The following is a 19,539-nucleotide window of genomic DNA, read 5'->3' on the forward strand; positions in this document are numbered from 1 at the left end:
GTTGCTTTGACGTATAATTTGATGGGATGTTTACAGTTGCATAAATGTATATCTGTTTGGCGCTGAAAGATGTGTAGGCTTTATGCAGGTTTCTGCAGCTGTGTGAAAATAAAGGATTGTTCAGTATCTCACCTAGTGTCGATGTTTTGAAATAGCATACAGTAGTCTGGAGTAGAAAAATCACGGCCTAGGGTAGAGACTCATTGCTCACTCAAAGTCGCAAAGTGTGCATGAAATTGTGACATGAACCTCGTGAAAAATTATTTGGTTTTATTTTGTTTGACATTATTCATTACTAAAGTCACTACTCTGCTGGGCACTCAAGGTTTCCAAAGCATCTTTGTAAAATTTCAGGTACAAAAAGCATCACAATATGTATCACATGAGACCACAAAATGAAAACTATTTTAGCCCAGCCAGAAACTTTGATCTACAAAGTGAAAGCAAGAGGCAACATCTGAACAAGAGCCGGCTAAGCAATGTAAATATACTTGAGTTTATTGTCTATCACATAATTAACTGACAAAATTTATTGAGAAATAGTTCGGGGACATTCAAGATCTTAAGTACATGTAACAAATTTCAGGTACATCTAGTATCACTATAACATATCATGATAGCCCCTACAATGAAGACACTTTCTGCACAGCCAAAAAACTACATCTAGCTTTTGACCAAGCTGGGTATGCACAATGCCTTGGAAGAAATAGCCAAAGCACAATGCATTTCGCAGCTTGAATGTGTGTCAACCACTACCATAAAAAAACAAATTATGAACAAACTTGGCACAATTTACCACCAGCATGGCCAGAAAATTTATATCTCAACAAAAATTGGAAACACCGTTGCAGTGGCTAATATTCATGGACACGTGCACCTCGACTACAACAGAGGCCGACGAAAGGCCAAAGCGGAGGCTTTGCTTTGTTTTTTTGGCAAGGAGAGAAGTCCATGCTTTGTTGACGTGACCGAGTATTGTAATTGTGACAAAGGTCACAATTACACTGCCGTAATAATAGACAGGTTTCAAAGCTGAAATTACATGCAGTATACGCATGGAACATTTGGAAATAGCAGAGAAAGTAGCCATATTGTTGCAGGAAGAAAAGAGGCACACGAGTGCAGAGTTGGTGTTTTGACAGTATTTGTAGTGATTGCACAGGTGGTGATCAGTCAGGTCAATTTCCTCCAATCCAGGCGAGCTTTCTCATTCTCTTTAGTGCAACATCATCCTCCCGGCAAGCGCAGCTCTATCCCGGTACAAATCACGGAGGGCGAAGTATATATGGTTTGAGCCTGGCGACATGAACGTCACTGTTGACGTGACGTAGCAAAAACACATCAGCTGATGCTATTTCGTATACCACGTCACAATATTGGCGTAAGGTCTTGTACGGACCAGAATAACAAGAGAGTAGTTTTTAAGCCGAGCTAACACAGCGCGAGGGCGTCCAGAACAGTACAAGAGAACCAAGAGGCAATTGTGTCTTGGTGCTGATAATCGTAGCATCGCTTTTGAGAAGGTTGCGACCTTGCGAGGTCTTGACGAGCGACCTCTCGGGCATGGACGGCCAAAGTGATTGCATCGTGGGCGTAATCGATTGCTGAGAATATAACACCAGATGGTAGAAATGTGTCGAACGGCAAGACAGGGCCGCAGCTATACAAAAAATAAAATGGGGAAAATCCAGCGGTTTCGTGACAGGACGAATTGCAAGCAAAATTATTGTACAGTAAAGCGGTAAACAAAGTCATGGTGATTGTCGGAAACGTACATGGCCAGCATGTCAGTTAGGAATGTGGTTTAGTCGCTCGGTGAGCCCCTTCGTTTGATGGTGGTATGCGGTAGCAATCTTGTGTTCAGAAGCTCAAAAGCGGAAAGGGCCATCGTCAACCTTTGGCAATAAGTAACGGGTGTTGCACAGGGTGTCGCGAGTGAGCATTGCAGGTAGAGGTGCGTTCAGGGTGAGATGAGGGCGGGTGTACAAAAGTCGATTTGGCCCCTGCGCGCGAAGCAATTAGAAGTGGCGTAGTGAAGTCTTGCAGACCACCCATCGGCAAGCAACAGCTTTGATGGCGCTTTCCCGGGCATGCACAGCACTGGCGCCGATGTCGGTACACAGGTGTCCTGACTTGAGCGGTATTTGAATATGAGTGGACTTAACCACTTATGTTGGCAGTGGGTATAAATAGCATTTTACACAATGGGTAGAGGTGAATAATGTATGTGGCTTGTAAATGGGTGTGGCTACATTTCGGTTACTCGCCAGCTGGCCGCAGTTTCCGTCAAGAACTCAGTAGGAGGCATGTCATGTGATCCAGCAGATGTGAATTCTGGAGGAGGCTCAGTGGGCGTACCTTGACTTGGGGAAGCACCTTCAGCAGTCGCCGTACGTGGGTTCGTGCGCAGGTCGGTATGGAGATGGGTGCCTGTATGGCAGGCGTGAGATGTGCGGTCTGCTGTGACATAGGCGGACCAGGCACGTCGTCCTCAGGAGCGTCAGTCATACTTGCAGCGTCTCGGAAGTTTGGCCTTGGTTGATGGCTGGTGGCTTTAACTACGGCTGCGGGAAACTGTGAGGGCGGCGCTGGTCGTTGCTGGCAGGACACCCAGAGCGTTCAGGCTGGTAGAGCCCCTTCAGACATTGGGGATAGTGAAGGTTTCGCAACCGGGAGGTGAATAGCAGGTGGAAGGATGTCTGCGCCAGACTCCGAGGCGTGCGGCCAGGTAGCCATCGTAGAGTCGGATAGGGCCACGGTGTTGTGTGCCGTCAATGTCACGCAAGACGTGCATGTGGCAGGCACGTGCGACAAAGCTGCGCGCGGTGGCTCTGAGGGAATGTACCTCTCGGAGGGGAGGTAAGTCACAGTGGGGGCGTCTTCTACCTTGTGGTCATGGTCAGATGCAGGAGTGGATGTTTCTGCGACCGGATCAGGGGTAGAAGTAGTCGAAGCTGGGGTACCGAGGTAGCAGTCAATGGAGGGCTGCGGACCGGTTCGTAGCTTGCTCTGCAACGCCTGGAAAACCTGCCAGGTTTCCCAGGCACATTGACCACTTTAAGCGCTACCTAGTTTCCGGAAGTGAAGCGGCTTGTAGATGGGGACAAAGAGTGGTGCATGAGCGGCGAACGTGTCCGATGACCTGGCGAAGACGGGGAGTGGTAAGGTTTTGGGGGGAAATTGATCTGGTTGACGATAGTGATCTGGTTCGGCGTGTAGGGCGAGAAGGTATGATCATTGAGCAGCAGGTGGTTGCGACTGGCGTAACCGTTGACGCTTGGTTTGCCATTGTCGCTGACTAAGACATTGGCTGTCGGTTTCCCAGGGTGGCGGCAAGCACACGATGTTTACTGCAAAGCTCCATCGTGGTACCCAGCACCTCCACCAAATGTTGCGGGAAGAGTGCAGAGGCACACGAGTGCATAGTTGGTATATTGACAGTAATTTCAGCAGTTGTCCAGGGGGTGACGAGTCACATCATCTTCTTCCAATCTGAGCGAGCTTCTTCGTTCTCTATATTGCAATAATATTCCACTGGCCCTAAAAACCCAGGTATGCAAAGTTGCCTAATGCAAATCCGAAGCAGCAATAAAAAAACTACGCTAAAAGCACGATTCCCAAGGAAGCCTTGGCCACTCTGGCAAAAGCGGGCAGATCCCCAAACGTGAACTCGACCATCCTGTAGTTCCCCACTCACATCACCACAGAACGCAATATCCTCCCGAATAAAAACGAGACTACACACTTGATGGCCAGAGACATGCTGCGCTGAACACGGACATGCCTCTCATACAATAAGGAACATACCTCATATATAAGGATAGGATCACTAGCTATAATGAAAAAACAAAAGTATATGTTAACACAAGAAGGATATTCCCACCGCTTAGTCCCAAACTAAACAACAGACAGGCCATTTTCTGGGGACAGCTCTAGATGAACAACTTCCCTAACCCAGTCCGTCTAGGATAGATATATTCAAACAACCATCAGGACGATACGTAAAATTCGTACCAGAAAGGACGTGCAACATTCTAACACATGTTATAGGGTTGTAGTTATGTTGCCAGAATGCTTGCAGTTACTCTGAAGACCCTTTCATAGAGGTTGGCTACTGCTCTACACATCTCAAACTTTGGCGTCTAAATGTGAGCAGTCCAGTAAGCTCACAAGGCGGCTTTGAGGCAAGGCTTTGACGTTTTCCCGTGCGAGACGAAGCCGATATTGCATTAAACCTTGATAGACATTCGAAAAAGCTGTATCCATAATGAAAAATTTGGAAACGCAAACCAACGAGACACAAGAGAAGAGACAAACAAGCCTGTGTCCCGTTGGTTTGCGCTTCCAATTTTTTCATTATGAATTTGTACTAACTAGCCCGTCTGTCAAACCTTCTGAAAGTTGTATCCTTTGAACCATAAAGTGAGAGAAAGAGGCAATATCTGAATCTAGAGCTTGTGCCCTATAGCTAAAATGTCTCAGCCTGAAAAAAAATTAGGGAAACAACAAATTCAACAATGAAGAGGAGGCTGTCACTCAATGCAAGCATATATGCACCTGCAGGCATCATATGAGGTCTGTTAGAAAAGTATCCGGCCTTTGGTGGAACAGCAAAAACGGGCATTATTAGAGCATTGCAAACCTAAACACCCTCAAAGTAGTCCCCTTGAGACTCTAGAGACTGCTACTGCTCTTAGAGGTTCTGCCATTGCTCGAAGCATTCTAGCGCTGCTCCAGCCGCTCCCTCATGTTCCTTGCAATGGAAAACCAATGAGAGCACTGTGCATACCTCCCTCAAACACTGCATCCCAGCGACTGACGAAATTGCCAGGCGGCAAAAAATTCACACGTGCACACGAAGGTTCAAAATCGGCTAATGCAAGCACGCTTGTTCAAATCCATGAAGTGCTTGCAAAAAAAAAAAAGGGTCGGATACTTTTCTAACAGACCTCGTACATTTTCCACTGGCCTTAAGTGAGACAGAGGGGCAATGTATTGGCAAAAGCGAGTGGCAAACAGGAGCCGCTATTTGCAGAGCTTGTTGAACAGCTAACAGCAAAGCATCACCAAGAGCAACTATTACAGTTTTGTACAACCATAAAATTATTCATAAAATATACCTAAACCTCCATGTAACAAAGTACGAAACATCCCCGATACAAATCATCGCATTGATGGTTCTTCACATAAAAGTTGGAACTTCTATGGCGAAACCCGAGATGCCCGTGTATTTAGATTTAGGTGCATGTTTAAGATCACCACATGGAGAAAATTTCCGGAGCTCTCAACTACGGCGTCTCCCACAATCATATTGTGGTTTTGGGACATAAAAACTCTACAAATATTATTACATTACACCCACCTACCTTCCTCTGCAGTGCTATTCAAGTGATTTTATGACTTCTGTGTTATATTACTACACTGCTATTTTTTCTACTTTAACTCTTTCCAAAATGTAGAAGAATGTATTCCTCTTCAACTATAGTGGCTGGTCTCTGTTGCACGGAAGATGACTTGACAAATGCTAAAACTACATGTTTTGACAACTGGCACTAGCAGATGTTTAAGTGTATTGCCTTCCTTTATCGATTTTTTTTATAAAGCGCATGGACATTCAGGTGCTAAATAAAAATGAAACTTCAACCTTAATTTTTTCCACAAATAATTAATTTCTAACTGTGAAACATGGGGTTAGAGTTCTCAGAGTGCAGTTTGTCAACCTAAAACCAAGTCATTGTGTCTCTTTAATGTTCATTCCAAGGAGCCATGACAAGCAATTTTCATAATCTGTATCATAAAAGTTGGTCCTTTGCTGTTGACAGATGAGCTGGTGAAATTTCAGCACATTTGGTTGAAGATTTCATTTATAATGAGGATTTTTATAAACACGCATGTGGCCCGGTAGCCTCACAACAGTACTTGTGAACCTTGACATAATAAGCCACTTGCTTTGTGAGCGTCTCTACTCCGTCCAACAACTGTTTCATGGTCAGGTGCGGTACAATGGAGCTACTTCAACTTTTGTATGCCTTGAAATTGAAAAATTGAAGAATTTGCACAGGCTGAAGTTCGGGAGAAGACAGATCTCCTGCATGAAACACATGACCTCCCACACCCCATGGCAACATAACGGTAGCTGGCAATGAGCGGAGTTTATAGCTGGAGACTTCTATAGCTGACTTAGCAATTAGATATTATTTTTTAATATGTGTTTTTCATACATTTACAGGCACAATAGACGCTCTACAATTTTAAGCTGAGAACAGCAGTACGAAGGGTGACTTTGTCATGGCCCCGAATAAGTACTAAGTAATGTCGGACTTAGCTACATGGAGGTTTAAACGGATACATCTTCTTATTTATTAATGACTTTATGATTTCAAGCTGCGCTTGTTGATAGGCCCTGTTGTGCCTGCGCTCCTCAGCTAGCGCCTCTAGCTCCTGCCGCCTTAGCTTGAATTCTGCCTCATGCTCCGCCTGCCTCTGTTGAAGCTCCATTTCTTTGAGCTTCATTTCCTGCTCATGGCGCTTCATCTCGAACCGCAGCCGGTCCTCTTCAAGTCGGAGGCGGCGGTTTTTGATTGCAATGTCCCAATCACAGCGGGCCTCAATGAGGGCATATGTTGCCTCATCAAGCCGCTGCGGACCTGCACAAATTTACAAGGAACAGTTAACTGTCTTAGGTTCAAATAGATGAGCAAGTGCAACAGTTACAAAGCACCATGATATTCTACTGAGCACACATGGTTCTTTTTAACACAGTAGACCCTCAGTAAACTGAAATCTATTAAAGGGAATTGTTGCTTAAATGAAACAACTTCATTCAACACGGTTGCTTTCGTACTTAGATTCTCCACTTTTTTTATCCCGGAATTACTGTTAAATGGAAAACATTTTCTAGTCTCTTCACAATCCATTGAACGAGAGTCTACTGTACAGTACTATTCCAAAACACTAGACTTATAAACACAGGCAGGTAAATACTGCAATAATAGTCAAGCTGCCTCTGTACACACAAAATTGCTTGCAACAAAATGTTGCGAATACTTGAAAGAGTATTGGGAGAAATCTTAAAAGTTGTTTCTATGCATCAAATGAAAGGTCAAGCCCTCTAATCCAAGAAAATTCACTTATAAACTTGACTACACTTAAAAAAGCAAATGCAACACGTTTTTAAAAAGCTGGTTTTGTTTCATACACTGTATACTGACGTCAAGGCACACTGTAGCCACATGAGTTAGCGACATGCTCACGCTAGATATGGTGATATGGTGACATTACACGGACGTTCCAACATCTATTGCTATACATATGTGGGTCAAAGAAGGACCAAGTGTTGTTCTGGCTGGCATCCTGTTGCTGCACACTTGTTGTAGCACCCAATAGTGAACGAATCTATGGAACTTGTATCTATTGCAGCCTGTTTTGCTACTGAACTTGTAACGGGAACTCGTTCCGAAATTTGCAAGGAACGAGCTTCCGTTACTGTTGTACAGGAACGTTTACAACACTGCACACGCATTATGGGCACATGAACAATCCGGAAAAGAACAGATTGGTGATAACGTTGGTTTTTCAATTTCTGTCTAACTCACACAAGTGGTCGCCCTAGAAAACAAGAAAAAAATTTAGATAACCCACTATAAGCAACGGTGACAAATACTTTTTCGTTTATTTTCTATTTCAATTAAAAAAAGTAGATAACCCGCGTTTTGCCCCTTTGCTGTATTAAAGCGTAGACAGGTCATTGCTTAGGTAGCGGCCGCGTGAACCAATCAGCACCCGAAGCAGCGGTTCTGCTCTGGTTTCCTCTAAACCTTCCTTTCCGCAGTTCCATTCATTTATGTGAAGCACAAACTGCTCCCAAACGTCACCCGCGAACACAGGCCGTTGCGTCGCGTGCGTGGGCTGCAGATAGTATTCATCACGGCGCAGTCCCGATGGTCTCGCGGGTTGCTCCGACGGCAGGCGGCCCGACAGAAACTTGCTCTCTTCACCGGGGTTAGCCGATAACAGTGGGCCCACGCCAGCCGACTGTGGTCCGGATGCTGCGCTGTCGTCGGAATCTGGGTCTCCGGGCCTTGTCCACCGGGACGAAGAAGACAGGCTACCATAAGTATACTCTGTCGTCTCAACAGGGATGACCCAACGAGCTCTACACTCGGCGAGGGTAGCCACGACACGCATACACTCTAATTACGGTGGAGGTGCTTGGTTATCTCTCGAAGAATGCGGCGAAAGCGGAGGGCCAACACCGTAGTCTCTGAAGCTCTCGTGGTTCGAAGTTCCTCCATCACCTGCACGATCTGAAGTTTTCAATCAAAATACTTTATCGCACCAATGTTTCTTATTACGCTAAAATGGCTAGCTCATCGCTGTGAGACCACGAGTTTGATTCGCCGGCGTATAGGAGGGTTGCACAGGGACGTGGCCCACGAGATGGCACCAGAATCAGCGCATCCACCTTTATGGTCAAACTCTTCCGGTCGCTGCAGGCAAGCAGTCGCAAAACACACACTAACTAGTAAGTAGGTGTTCTGTGGTACACTCACGGGTGCACGTCCATGCGATATTCCTGTGGTAATAATGGTGAACTGTGCCGTATTTTGTTGCTACAACCCCTCCAGTAAGAAGGCTGCCCATGAGAATGTGTCTAATGTCGGCTTTTTTTTTCATACCTAAAATGATTGCAAACCAATCGAAAAGGTTTGGATGGCTCAGCCACACATACACTACGTGTGCGTTAAACATTTAATTTCATTTCCGTTAAGTGTTCAGAGCATATGCGACATCGTAGAGGCTCGCTTTTGTGGTGAAAAACTGCATTCGCGACATGCTATGAAGCTTCGTTTACGTAGCAGTAGACGAACGCACGCACTACGACCGCGATCGCTGCTTATCAGCGGTATCATTCAAGTAGGTCTGGTGTGTTACTGATTTCAGTGTGTTAGTAAACCGTCAGTGATGCGGTGCGCTCTCGTTTACTCATGCATTGACGAGCCGAGCAAATAAACGGCGATATCACATTAACGTCTGTCAGTTACAATAGAGACCGTATGTGATCTCTGGGTGCGCAAATGCCCGACGCGCGTCTTTGGACCCTGAAGCAAAGATAATTTTTGATCACAAGCAGCTTGGGCTCAAGCACGAACGAACTATGCCAATTTCATCACCTCACATGCTCTTGCAAATGATGAGGCCCTTCCACACAAAGAATTCGTGAAGCGACACTATCGCAGTGAAAAAAAAGTATTTGTGCGAAGTTTCCGACGATAACGCGGCGGCCGTCTCCGAGGTCTCCAACTCGCTGCTGTTGAACCCATCCGCTAGTCACATAGTTGCGGGCGTCAATCAATTTGTAGGCTTTGAGCTCATCCCTTGTTGCGAAGCTTGTGCGGCCAACAAAGTGGTCCTTAATGTCCATGAGCTCGATGCGGGAATAACACTTCACATCACACGAAGGTTCATCGCTGCTGAAGTCGAACGGGTCGATATCTGCCGCAAAGGTGAACCTTATGTTCGTAGCGAAGTTTCGCCGAACCTAGGAAGTCGCACGTAAGCACTCAGTCGAATTTCGCCACGTTGGTACCGCACGTAGCGGTACGCACACAACCTCTCACTGCCACTTGCTGCTTCAAAAAGGGCGCGCCCAGACCATACTGACATGGCGCTAGAGGCAAACGCCACTAGTGCCTCAAGCAGATGACGTCACGTGCAACCCTCCTATACACTACAGCCACAACTTCCTTTAGGTCGAACGCTATTAGCAAGTCTCGTGTCTCATTCCTAAACGATTCGCGGGTGCCTGTGTGATACCGCGTACGAGCCACCACCGACAATAAACGCCGAGTCGTTCTCCTCGCTTATGCTGATAATGAGAGTGCGACAAAACACAACATGGCTGACAACGATGCCGATCGCTGCTCTTGATGTACAGCGCAGTCAGCTGTTAAAGGAAATGCTCGAAGGAGCACTTTTCGCATTACTGTCACCTATGAAAAAACATTGCGTGTGAAACCGTGGTATTTTAAAGTGATTCAAAATGGTCAACCAGCAGTAGTCATAGAAATCTAAACCAGTGTGGTTTTGCTAGATAGTGAGACCGGACATGCCCGGCACAGGAAATGCCCGGTACAGAAGTTTTCCCTTTCGCAGTAGACACATCTGTACATATTTGCGCATGGACGCTACAGGACTTCATTTAAATAAGACTTAATACCTAATCTGTAGAAAATTTTTACCTCACGGTTTATGGAACACGTGTTGTGGAAGCGATTGTTGCAACATGATCACAGTGGTTTCAGGTTTTTGAAGGCTGCTAACAGGAAAAGAACTCACCAGGGTTGACATGCACATTGTTGTTGGATGCCATGGTAGCGTTCTCGGGTTCCGGTGGAGAACTCCCGTCAGCCTATGAGACACACGAAGGTACACGACAACAAACTATAATAATCATGACGAGATTCGAGAAAATAAAAGGGCGTGCAACGCAATTACTCAGCCGGCACGCTCTCTCCTGCTGCGATTTTTCCGGCAACGGATGCAGTAAATCCGATAGACGAGACAACGAGAGAGAGAGATAGGGGGGAGAAGAAAAGATGTAGAAAAAAATATCTGGGGTTTTACGTCCAAAAACCACCATATGATTACGAGAGACACCACACTAATACCCCTGTCACATGGGCACCTACGAACACCGTTTAGCTCATTCGTCCTTACGACAAAAAAGATGCGGTCCGTGTCACACGACAACCCTTACGCAAACGAAGGTAAATGGAGCATTTCGCAAAGACCGTTCGACGATCTCCCTTTGCAGCTGAACGAGGTACTCTCGTTTCGAGTATTGGCAGGTCAGCGAAAAAATTCAAGCACTTAATTGCCGCAGTGACAACAATAAATACAATTTGGCAATATTAAACGTTCGTTTGTTGCAGTACTCCTTCATAACGCGTGTTTCTTTGGCGCGGTGTGGAGGGCATCGTCCATGCGTGCGGTTCTTGTCGCCGTGTTTGCGTGGGCCTGGAAGAGGAATGACTGACAGTGCTGCATCATTGTCACCTGCTTCGACGACTGCGGTAATGGGTAATAGGACCAGACTTAATTCAAGGGTGACTTGGGATGCGCTCTGGAGGAAAGAAAACACAAGAACTTTGGTACACGGGCTACAGAACCAACTAGTCACCGAGCACAGCGCAATTGTAAACATAGCGTTAGGCACAAGGTGGCCAGCGTCGCTGCCAACATTGCTACAATTAGCGAATAAGTTTCCATTTGAAATAATTTTTAATGATTTGTTGCCTTCAGACATACTTGATATTGTGTTTTCGTAAAAACCGCACAACGAGGATTCACAAAAAATACCTAGAGATGAAATTGGAATACTACTGTGCAACTCAAACAGTGCCGGCTAAGCCCCCTCGCGGCAACTATTGCAACCTTGTCATTGCCGTGTGACACTGATACAACTCATTTTCCGTCGAACTACCTAACGGAGCTTTACGTTGACGGAGTTTAACAGAGTTCAATGGTAGCCGTGGGACAGGGGTATAAAAGGCTCCGGAAATTTCGACCGTCCAGTGTTCTTTAACGCGCACTGGCATCGCACAGGACACAGGACATTTCACCTCCACCTTAATTCGACCACCACAGCGGGAATATTGTGTATCCCTGACCCCGTCCCTTGTTACCACGGATTATGGCGGGGGCTGCGCCTCTTAGCTGGACAGGGACAATGGCAGAGCGAGCAGCATGGCTGAAAATGAGATGCAGGTGTGCAAGTTTAGTCGGTGTCGCTGCGTCACCAGCACGTCACCTACAGAAGCGAACCGATAGCGCGCGAGCAATCCTGACGCTGGCACTGGCGTCCTCCTCCCACTGTCTTTCTTTTCTCCATTTTCCCTTCCCCGAAGGCACTGCGCCGTGCTCCCGACCGGGTTGCAAAAATTAGGTGCCTTTTCTCATCTTCTAACTACTACCACCACCACTACCACTTTTTCTTTTGCCTCTTTAGTGCGATGAGGGACAAGCAATTCTAAATACGCGGCCGGAATCACACCGGCGAACTTGCAGTCAACAGCAGACACTGTCGCCACTGATCCAACGAGGCACGCATTGAAAAGTCTTTGTAGTACTTGTGCATGGTCGCTGGAATGTGGAAGGGTGTGCACACTTGGAACGGTGTTCTGAGAATGATTTCTGTAGGTTGGACAACATCCCTGCATGTATAAGCAAACTGACCAGCTTTTGCAAGTGTCCGCATCACTGTAGTTGACGGTATTATCCCGACTGCTTGATGTATATATATTCGCCTAGGTCAAATAAGAACATTTTTGTTTTCTTTTAATAAGCTTGCGCTGATCAGAGCAGTTGAGAGGTAGGTACGCAACTATAGCTTTTTATGTTTTTCATGGAACGGTTAGAACTGACAGCTAGCTTTCTTTACGGCATCATTTGCCAAAATATACTGCTGTCGAAAGTACATACGGTATTCTCTGCACCTATATTATAGTTTACCAAGGCGTTATTACTTTGTCCAGAATAAATAGCAAATGATCCTTTATGTTTTCCCGAAGTAGATGCAAGAACCAATATTTTCTCAAGTCAGCGCTATTGTCGTACCCGTTGTCATTATGACAGGTATGACTCCATTGATAAAAAAGCAAGTCCATAAACTCTATAATGGCAGAGTGTTCTTCCTACGGGATGCTGTGATTTATTAAGCAATGCAACGATCGCTGGAAAATCAAAACACCAAAACCTTGACTTTTTTTAACACTGTTCAAAAAGCCTGCAGGTTTCCTTAAATGTGAGAAAGTTAAATTTGGAAAGAGTTAGTACCCCTGTCGCACTGAGGGTGTTGATGTCACCAAGTTCAAATGTTATTCTGAGAAACGAATGTTATTCGATCAGTGGCATTTATACGCTGTAAAAAGTATAATGTCATTCATTCATTCGTGATGTCGACAATCCAGAAAAAAAAATGGCCAGAAAAGTGCAGAAAATAAAATGTAAAATAATAAAAAAGTGAAGTTATTTCTTTTAACAACAAGCGTGAAGTCACTATGCTAAATAAATACGCATAGAAACTGATATCGCAGTATATATGGTCACCATAAGCCAAGAAGATCCACTTAGCCAGCGGCTGCAGCGGATAAAATGAACACAAGCAAGATGACGTGCGTGGCATAACGAGAAAAAAAAGACGGTTAAAGAAACAAACGCGTCTCTTTAGTTTTTCTAGAACGCAAAACTATACCAGGTGATGCACACGTGGTATAGTTTGCGGTGCGACCGCAAACTTAACAAAGGCGCAGCGAATTTCCCATTTGCTCTCTTTAAAGCATGGTCTCGCATGCGTACATGCGTGCAAACAGCTTGCAACGAAACTGCAGTATAGCCTTTTATGAGAGAAAACGTCTCCCGCTAGGTTCATTACGCTCGTGCAGCTGATGCCATCACTGCAGATACACGTGCACATAGGCGTCTGCTTGTTTATATCATGGCCGACAGCGCCGGCGGCCAGAAGCCACTGAGGTGGTGGTGGTAGTAAATGTTTCATTCTGAAATATAACAGAAAGTTCACATGTGCCTGAGTGGCAGTCCCTAGTCCGGGACGCCATTGGAGATCGCCGCTGCCCAGGCTTGCGCCACTAAGCAGCGGTGTGGAGATTAAAGAAATTTGGCGACAGCCTTCTGTACTCATGTCCTCGTTAAACTGACTTAAAAAGCAACACCAATAGTACCCCAGATGGTCGAAATTTCCGGAGCCCTCCACTACGGCATCTCTCATATTCAAATGATGGTTCTGGGACGTTAACCCCCATATATCAATCAATCAACATAAATAGCGTGTTTTAATGAATGCAGGTCAAATTTATAAAGCTGAATGCCTCCTTTTAAACAGTGTCTGGGGTGGAGGATATACGGCACATTCGGTTCGACTACGATGTAAAATGTGTTTCTCATGCTCATTCGATTACCTACGTCCTTCGATTCTAATGGCATTATATATATATATATATATATATATATATATATATATATATATATATATATATATATATATATATATATATATATATATATATATATATATATAAGAGAAACAAGTGTATACTTAAGGGCTCGTTTTTCGTGTTTTACACAATATTAACGAGATCTAACAGACAATAATGCCAAGGAAGGTATAGGGGAAGTTATTAGGCCAGTTGTAATGTAAATTAGAAGAAAGAAAAGTGGGTGAAAAGCTAACTTGCCGTGGGCAGGATATATATATATATATATATACATATATATATATATATATATATATAGCCGCATCGTAATGTAATTAAATGCGATTTTTATTTTATTCGAATGACATTAGGCGGACATAACATAATTTTACCTGCGTGCTGCCACCAAGGAGGATACATAAAACTTGCTGTAGTGGAAGCCGCCTATGCGCCGCTACGGGAGAGAGTGAAGCGGCGCTGAGCATGCAGCGGCCATTTTGCCAGTGGCAAAAAAGAGCCGAGCGCTGCAAATTTAATGCTTCATCGCGCTGCGGGTGAAGTGACCCGTGTGTTTATAAAGCAACGAAAACAAGTAATTCTGGTTGTAAATGTTTCATGCGACTTGTATGCAGCCAAGTGGCATGTATAAAACTCAATTAACGTGCATATGCATGAAATAGCGATGCCTAAAGCAAACACATAATCGAGAACATAGGTGCCCTACTGGTGGTTGAAAATTATTGCCCTTGTTAAAAGTGGTCCCACCTTACTTTTGACCGATTCTCGTTTTTTTTTTCCTTCGTCATGTGTTGTATCCTCACTTTTACGTATTGTTCGGCGATTTGCCTGCACAAAAACTGTAAACCTGATTAGCAAGCGTATCAAAGTCTAGGACGTGCTGCTCTAGTTTATGAAACCAGTTTTTCTCTGAGGAAGCTCATAGAACTTTCAGGATGAGGTGTCTTGCTCTTGACTTCACCGTTGTGATGGAATCAGATTCAGCCTGTAGCCGCCTCAGTCCTGGACTTCTTTACAGGGGCTAATGACATCTCGCGGCAGTAAAACAATACCACCTCGCCTCTTTCATTTAATTAAAGGTGTCAGCTCATCTGAGTGCATGGCTGCTATGCACTCTTCACAGGTAGTTTCAATTCGACCTTTCGAACAACGAAGCCTACTATGTATGGCACCACGGACAAAATCAGAAAATCTTTCGGGCTAGTCAATGCGATGCGTATTGTCGTGGTCATCGAGCTGCAGGACTGGGGCCTAGCGCATGTCAGTGAGATTGCTTCTTGGATGTACCATGGCTGCAGGAGTCGTTGCATTCAATACGGAGAGAACATCTTGGGAGCAGTGTCCAGAACTTGAAGATGTGACTTCCGTCTGAACCAATAGACGCTTGTATGCAGCCATAAACTGCGAAGCTGTTGGGTTGTTGTTATGGCCACCTCATCCACGTATTGATTCAAAGAAGTTTTCGGCATAGTCTTGACTGAGTTTGTGTGTCAGTAAGTATTTCAGCTGACCCTGGCTGACAAGTCTGTCAAACATTCTTTCCGTGCTTGCCATGCGTATCCAAAAACCACTTTTTTTTTTTTCAGTTCTTCTGTCACTGCCGGATCTTTCAACTCGTTTATGTACGCTCGAGTCTCCGCAAAAAAACGACTTCCAGAATGCTTCGTTCCCCTGCCGAAGGGCCGCTTTGTACGACCTTGCCAGCGAGTTCCTAGAGTTTAAGATGTCAAACAAGCCATCAAAAGTTCTCATAAACGTAGATCTTGTGCTGGCACCCTTGAATTGCGGCAGCTTTAGCTTTTGTTCGCAGAAGTCCAAAGCGTCGGCAACTGAGGAACTCGATCAGTTGTACAGCATATCATACCTCATTTTCTTGCTTTTCCCATTGGACGTGGACTTTCGTAAGTTTGTTTCCGAGCCACAACCCTTCTTCACGTTGAAGTGCCTTCAATGCCACTTCATAACCCCATTTCACATGCTTCCCTTCAATGTCAAAGAGGTGGTCAAAGCACGCTGGCGCGAAGTGCACAGAGCGAAGTGATCTCAGTCTTTCGCATTCTACTTCTCACGGCGAACGGCCCACTCCCAGAGGCTCCGCGTTACGGGATCTTTAGTAAACCTGTAAAACAAATCCCAACTGTTATGTTTTGCACGCTTAGATCGCGTCAGCTATAGCTCCCTTTAGTAACGAGCGCGGAATGGCTATGTCGAAGACGTTTTCGTGTACGTACAGGTTGAATGTGAGGCCACAAGCTTTTTTCAACCTGTTGGCACATTCCTAAATGACGCAAGAGGCAACCATTGTAAACCATTTGTCTTTACATGCCGACAATGTGAAACAAGAACGGACGAAATCAGCAGATCGCGAGGGCGCTGAGCACGCTTTTTGCCACTGGCAAGATGGCGGCGGCTAGCTTCACTCGCGCAGCGCCCCTTCCACTCCAGCAAGTTTTATGTATCCTCCTTGGCTGCCACACGGCGAAACAAATGCCATCTACTTTCCTTCCTCCGTGTGCCATCTTGAAATGATGACCATGACCTTAGGCCTTCTCAGCCGTGGCTTTAGAAGAAATATAAATATATTAAAACTTGCATCTGAAACGCGTGGGTCCACAAAAATATTTTTATGGGTAAAAATGCAGTCCTAGAATATAAACATCGCCGTTTTACGTGACTTGTCAAAGTTGCGCTAGGGTTAGCTGCGCGGCACACCAACGTGACCGACAATATGACGGGGCTCGAGTAGAGTGAACTGAAGCTGACTGACTTTCCAGCTGCAGATATGAGCCGGCAGCAGCGAATTCATGAACCTTCGTCACTACGACACGTGCAATCAGACGATCAACATTCGCGATACCACAACAAAGCGTAAATAAAACTTTTTTTTTTATTAGAAGCTTTCACGCGTGCTACTATGTCATCCAGCCAGTAATAAGTTGATCTAGTAAGGAATAAAATATTTACAAATTATAAGGTTAACAGCCATCTCCCTAAACGTTCCTTGCACCGAGACTACTCATTCGGTCCTAGAAATCAAATGCGAGTGTTTTCCGGAAACTCATTCGACAGAAAATATTTTTTTTTTCATCTAATGGCATTAGTTTTCCCTTATGACAGCAAGTAAATCACATTACTAACGAATTGTACTGTTTATTTCTAGCGTGGAAGCAATGTCGGAGCACGGCCGGTAGGAAGACATGTCCTCCCACGTGCCTCCATTCTAGCCGAGCTCACAGTTGGCAGAGAAACGTGAATACGCGTCGGTTTGTGAAAATAGTTGTGTTCGTGTATCCCATGTGAACGAGAAAAACGTCTTGTGTGGTGACATACACACTATGGACGAGACTTATTGTTGAAAAACGGCCTTACGTGGCGGCCGCCACACAAGTTTTCGCAAGTGACGGAGACAACTCGCTGTTATAAACGTGATTGTGGCAGCGCCTGCATCGGAAATCAACTCAAGGTGTTGCACATCTCTAAGCAAGCGCGCACGCTCGCACGATATTGCACTCGTTACGGCCTGAAACACGAACGCTTTGAAACCTCGTGGTTGCGAATCATGCGCGATCAACGTCGATTTGATCGCGTGCTATAGCTGAATGAAGGCTAACTCCGAATCCAGTTGTTCGCAGTCCATCAACACGTCCCGAACCGTGGCGCACATAGTCTCAGACTCGCAGCTTATATACGAAGATTCTATAGAGCAAGGCCACAAGCAAATGCAAGCAAAACAAGTCATCGCTACAAACAGTGACAATAATTGCCATGCCAAACGGGAAAGCCCCATCACAAACGAATGAAAAACAGGCTTACCTCGCGAGCTCGAAGAAAAGTGCGGCAAGGAAGTCCTCATGAGCTCACGTGTCTGCTGGCGTGTCTCCGTGTAGTCATTCAAATAGACGAGTGACTGTGCTTCTTTGGAGCGCCCTGGCGCCCTCTTGTACCTTTTTGCTTGATTACTGCGAAGTAGTTGTGTGCCTCGCCGAGAGGTGGATACAACCAGAAAACAAGGACACCAGATGGGGTAGCATGTGACCTTCGTCCACGGTTTCTCCGTGCCTTGGTCCGCTAAACAACCACAACAAAAAAAAAAACGAAATACTCTGCAGTAAACCCCTTTTGTGTGCTCCGACGGCCCATGACACGCCGCAAGTCTCTGGGTGGCTCGTGGCCTGCGCGGTTACCTCCTGTTCCTCAGATGAACGCCAAAAAAATAAGAAGAAAAGAAGCAGGAAATAAATGCTACCGGTTTGTGTGGCTTTTGCGACGTGTGCCGGGAAGCGGGCGTACGAAAGGTAACGTTTTGCCTGGGCAGTGGGACACTGAAAGGAATCTGAAGGGAGCTTGTTATGACAGGTTCAAAACCAGCGGAGACATGCTCCCGAACTCAAAGTTGTTTCAACACCCTCCTCGCTCTCCTTCTTCTTCCCTAAGCTGTTCCAACCGTCAGGAGAGTTGGCAAAATATTTTTCAAGGGGTGACCCACGTGAACCACTTTGATCTGAAGTGGTAGCAGGCTAGGTGGATGTGCAAGAGAACAGTCTTTTGGGCTAGTTGGTTTTTTGCGTTCAATGAAGCCAAAGCGCTGATAAGACATTGACCACAAAAAAAGTACAGGACGTGCGCTTTATTAAACCCACAACCAACGCTTTTTTTTTTCGCAAGAATCACATACCTTTACATCAATAAAAGCAGCAAATAACACTAAAAAACTAGTGTCTGAAGTACAAGCCTGCATCATTCAACTACGCATACAGGGCAATCGATGGCGCGCTGGCACAGTTCGTATTTTCTACAGCGAGGAATTATTGATTGATTGATATGTAGGGTTTAACGTCCCAAAACCACTATATGATTATGAGGGACGCCGTAGTGGAGGGCTCCGGAAATTTAGACCACCTGGGGTTCTTTAACGTGCACCCAAATCTGAGCACACGGGCCTACAACATTTCCGCCTCCATCGGAAATGCAGCCGCCGCAGCCGGGCGTCCTACAATCATTCATGTGTCCTTATCACAGTTCCTCCACAGAACTACAGATTCACTGAAAGTTGTCGGCAGCCGCAGTCATTGCAATCTGCTGATACGTGCTCGTCGCGGTAACTGGTAATTTTCTGTTTCTGCTCTCTGCGCCTATGAATCGGGTATCTGCCTGCCTGTCTGTTCGATATACGGTTCGCCGCACGAAAAATGGCGCAGACCACGCACGAAGACGCACTGCTGCTTCATGGCGCTTCCTCGGCGTTTCATGTGAAGAGTCAGTAGCTTTACAAAACCTCCTTAATTTTTGTGAAGCGGCTAACGCCGGATCTACTTCCGCTTTGCAGACCACTTGTCTTGTCTGCTCGAGCTTGCCGGTTCATTTATTCCAACGCCTTCTCCACCACTGATACGAGCACGTGAGCAGGGCAACCTCATCCAGCCATCGCTATTTTCGACTGGATAGACAATCAGTGAAGGCGGCTTGCGCCGTGCATTTCCCAAACAGAGGTTAGCAATTGCGCGCTCCATCAACTAGATATAGAATA

General features: G+C 45.6%; 1 protein-coding gene across 2 annotated transcripts; it reads right to left on the reverse strand.

Annotated features, from left to right (window-relative positions):
- Nucleotides 1-250: 250 nt before the first annotated feature.
- Nucleotides 251-17,905, reverse strand: LOC119173406 (uncharacterized). 2 transcript variants are annotated; one of them, XM_075884930.1, is made up of 3 exons: nucleotides 17,826-17,905; nucleotides 10,339-10,411; nucleotides 251-6,647 (listed from the first exon to the last, which is right to left on the reverse strand). In XM_075884930.1, the coding sequence occupies exons 2-3, from the start codon at nucleotides 10,370-10,372 to the stop codon at nucleotides 6,322-6,324; spliced, it is 360 nt and encodes a 119-aa protein (XP_075741045.1). In that variant the 5' UTR covers nucleotides 10,373-10,411; nucleotides 17,826-17,905; the 3' UTR covers nucleotides 251-6,321. The 2 variants fall into 2 exon arrangements, 1 of the variants encoding a protein (XP_075741045.1); XR_012889333.1 differs by lacking the exon at nucleotides 251-6,647 and adding an exon at nucleotides 7,252-8,306.
- Between the last annotated feature and the right edge of the window lie 1,634 nt (nucleotides 17,906-19,539).

Source organism: Rhipicephalus microplus, unplaced genomic scaffold, assembly GCF_043290135.1.
Source record: "Rhipicephalus microplus isolate Deutch F79 unplaced genomic scaffold, USDA_Rmic scaffold_56, whole genome shotgun sequence".
Classification (NCBI taxonomy): Eukaryota; Metazoa; Arthropoda; class Arachnida; order Ixodida; family Ixodidae; genus Rhipicephalus; species Rhipicephalus microplus.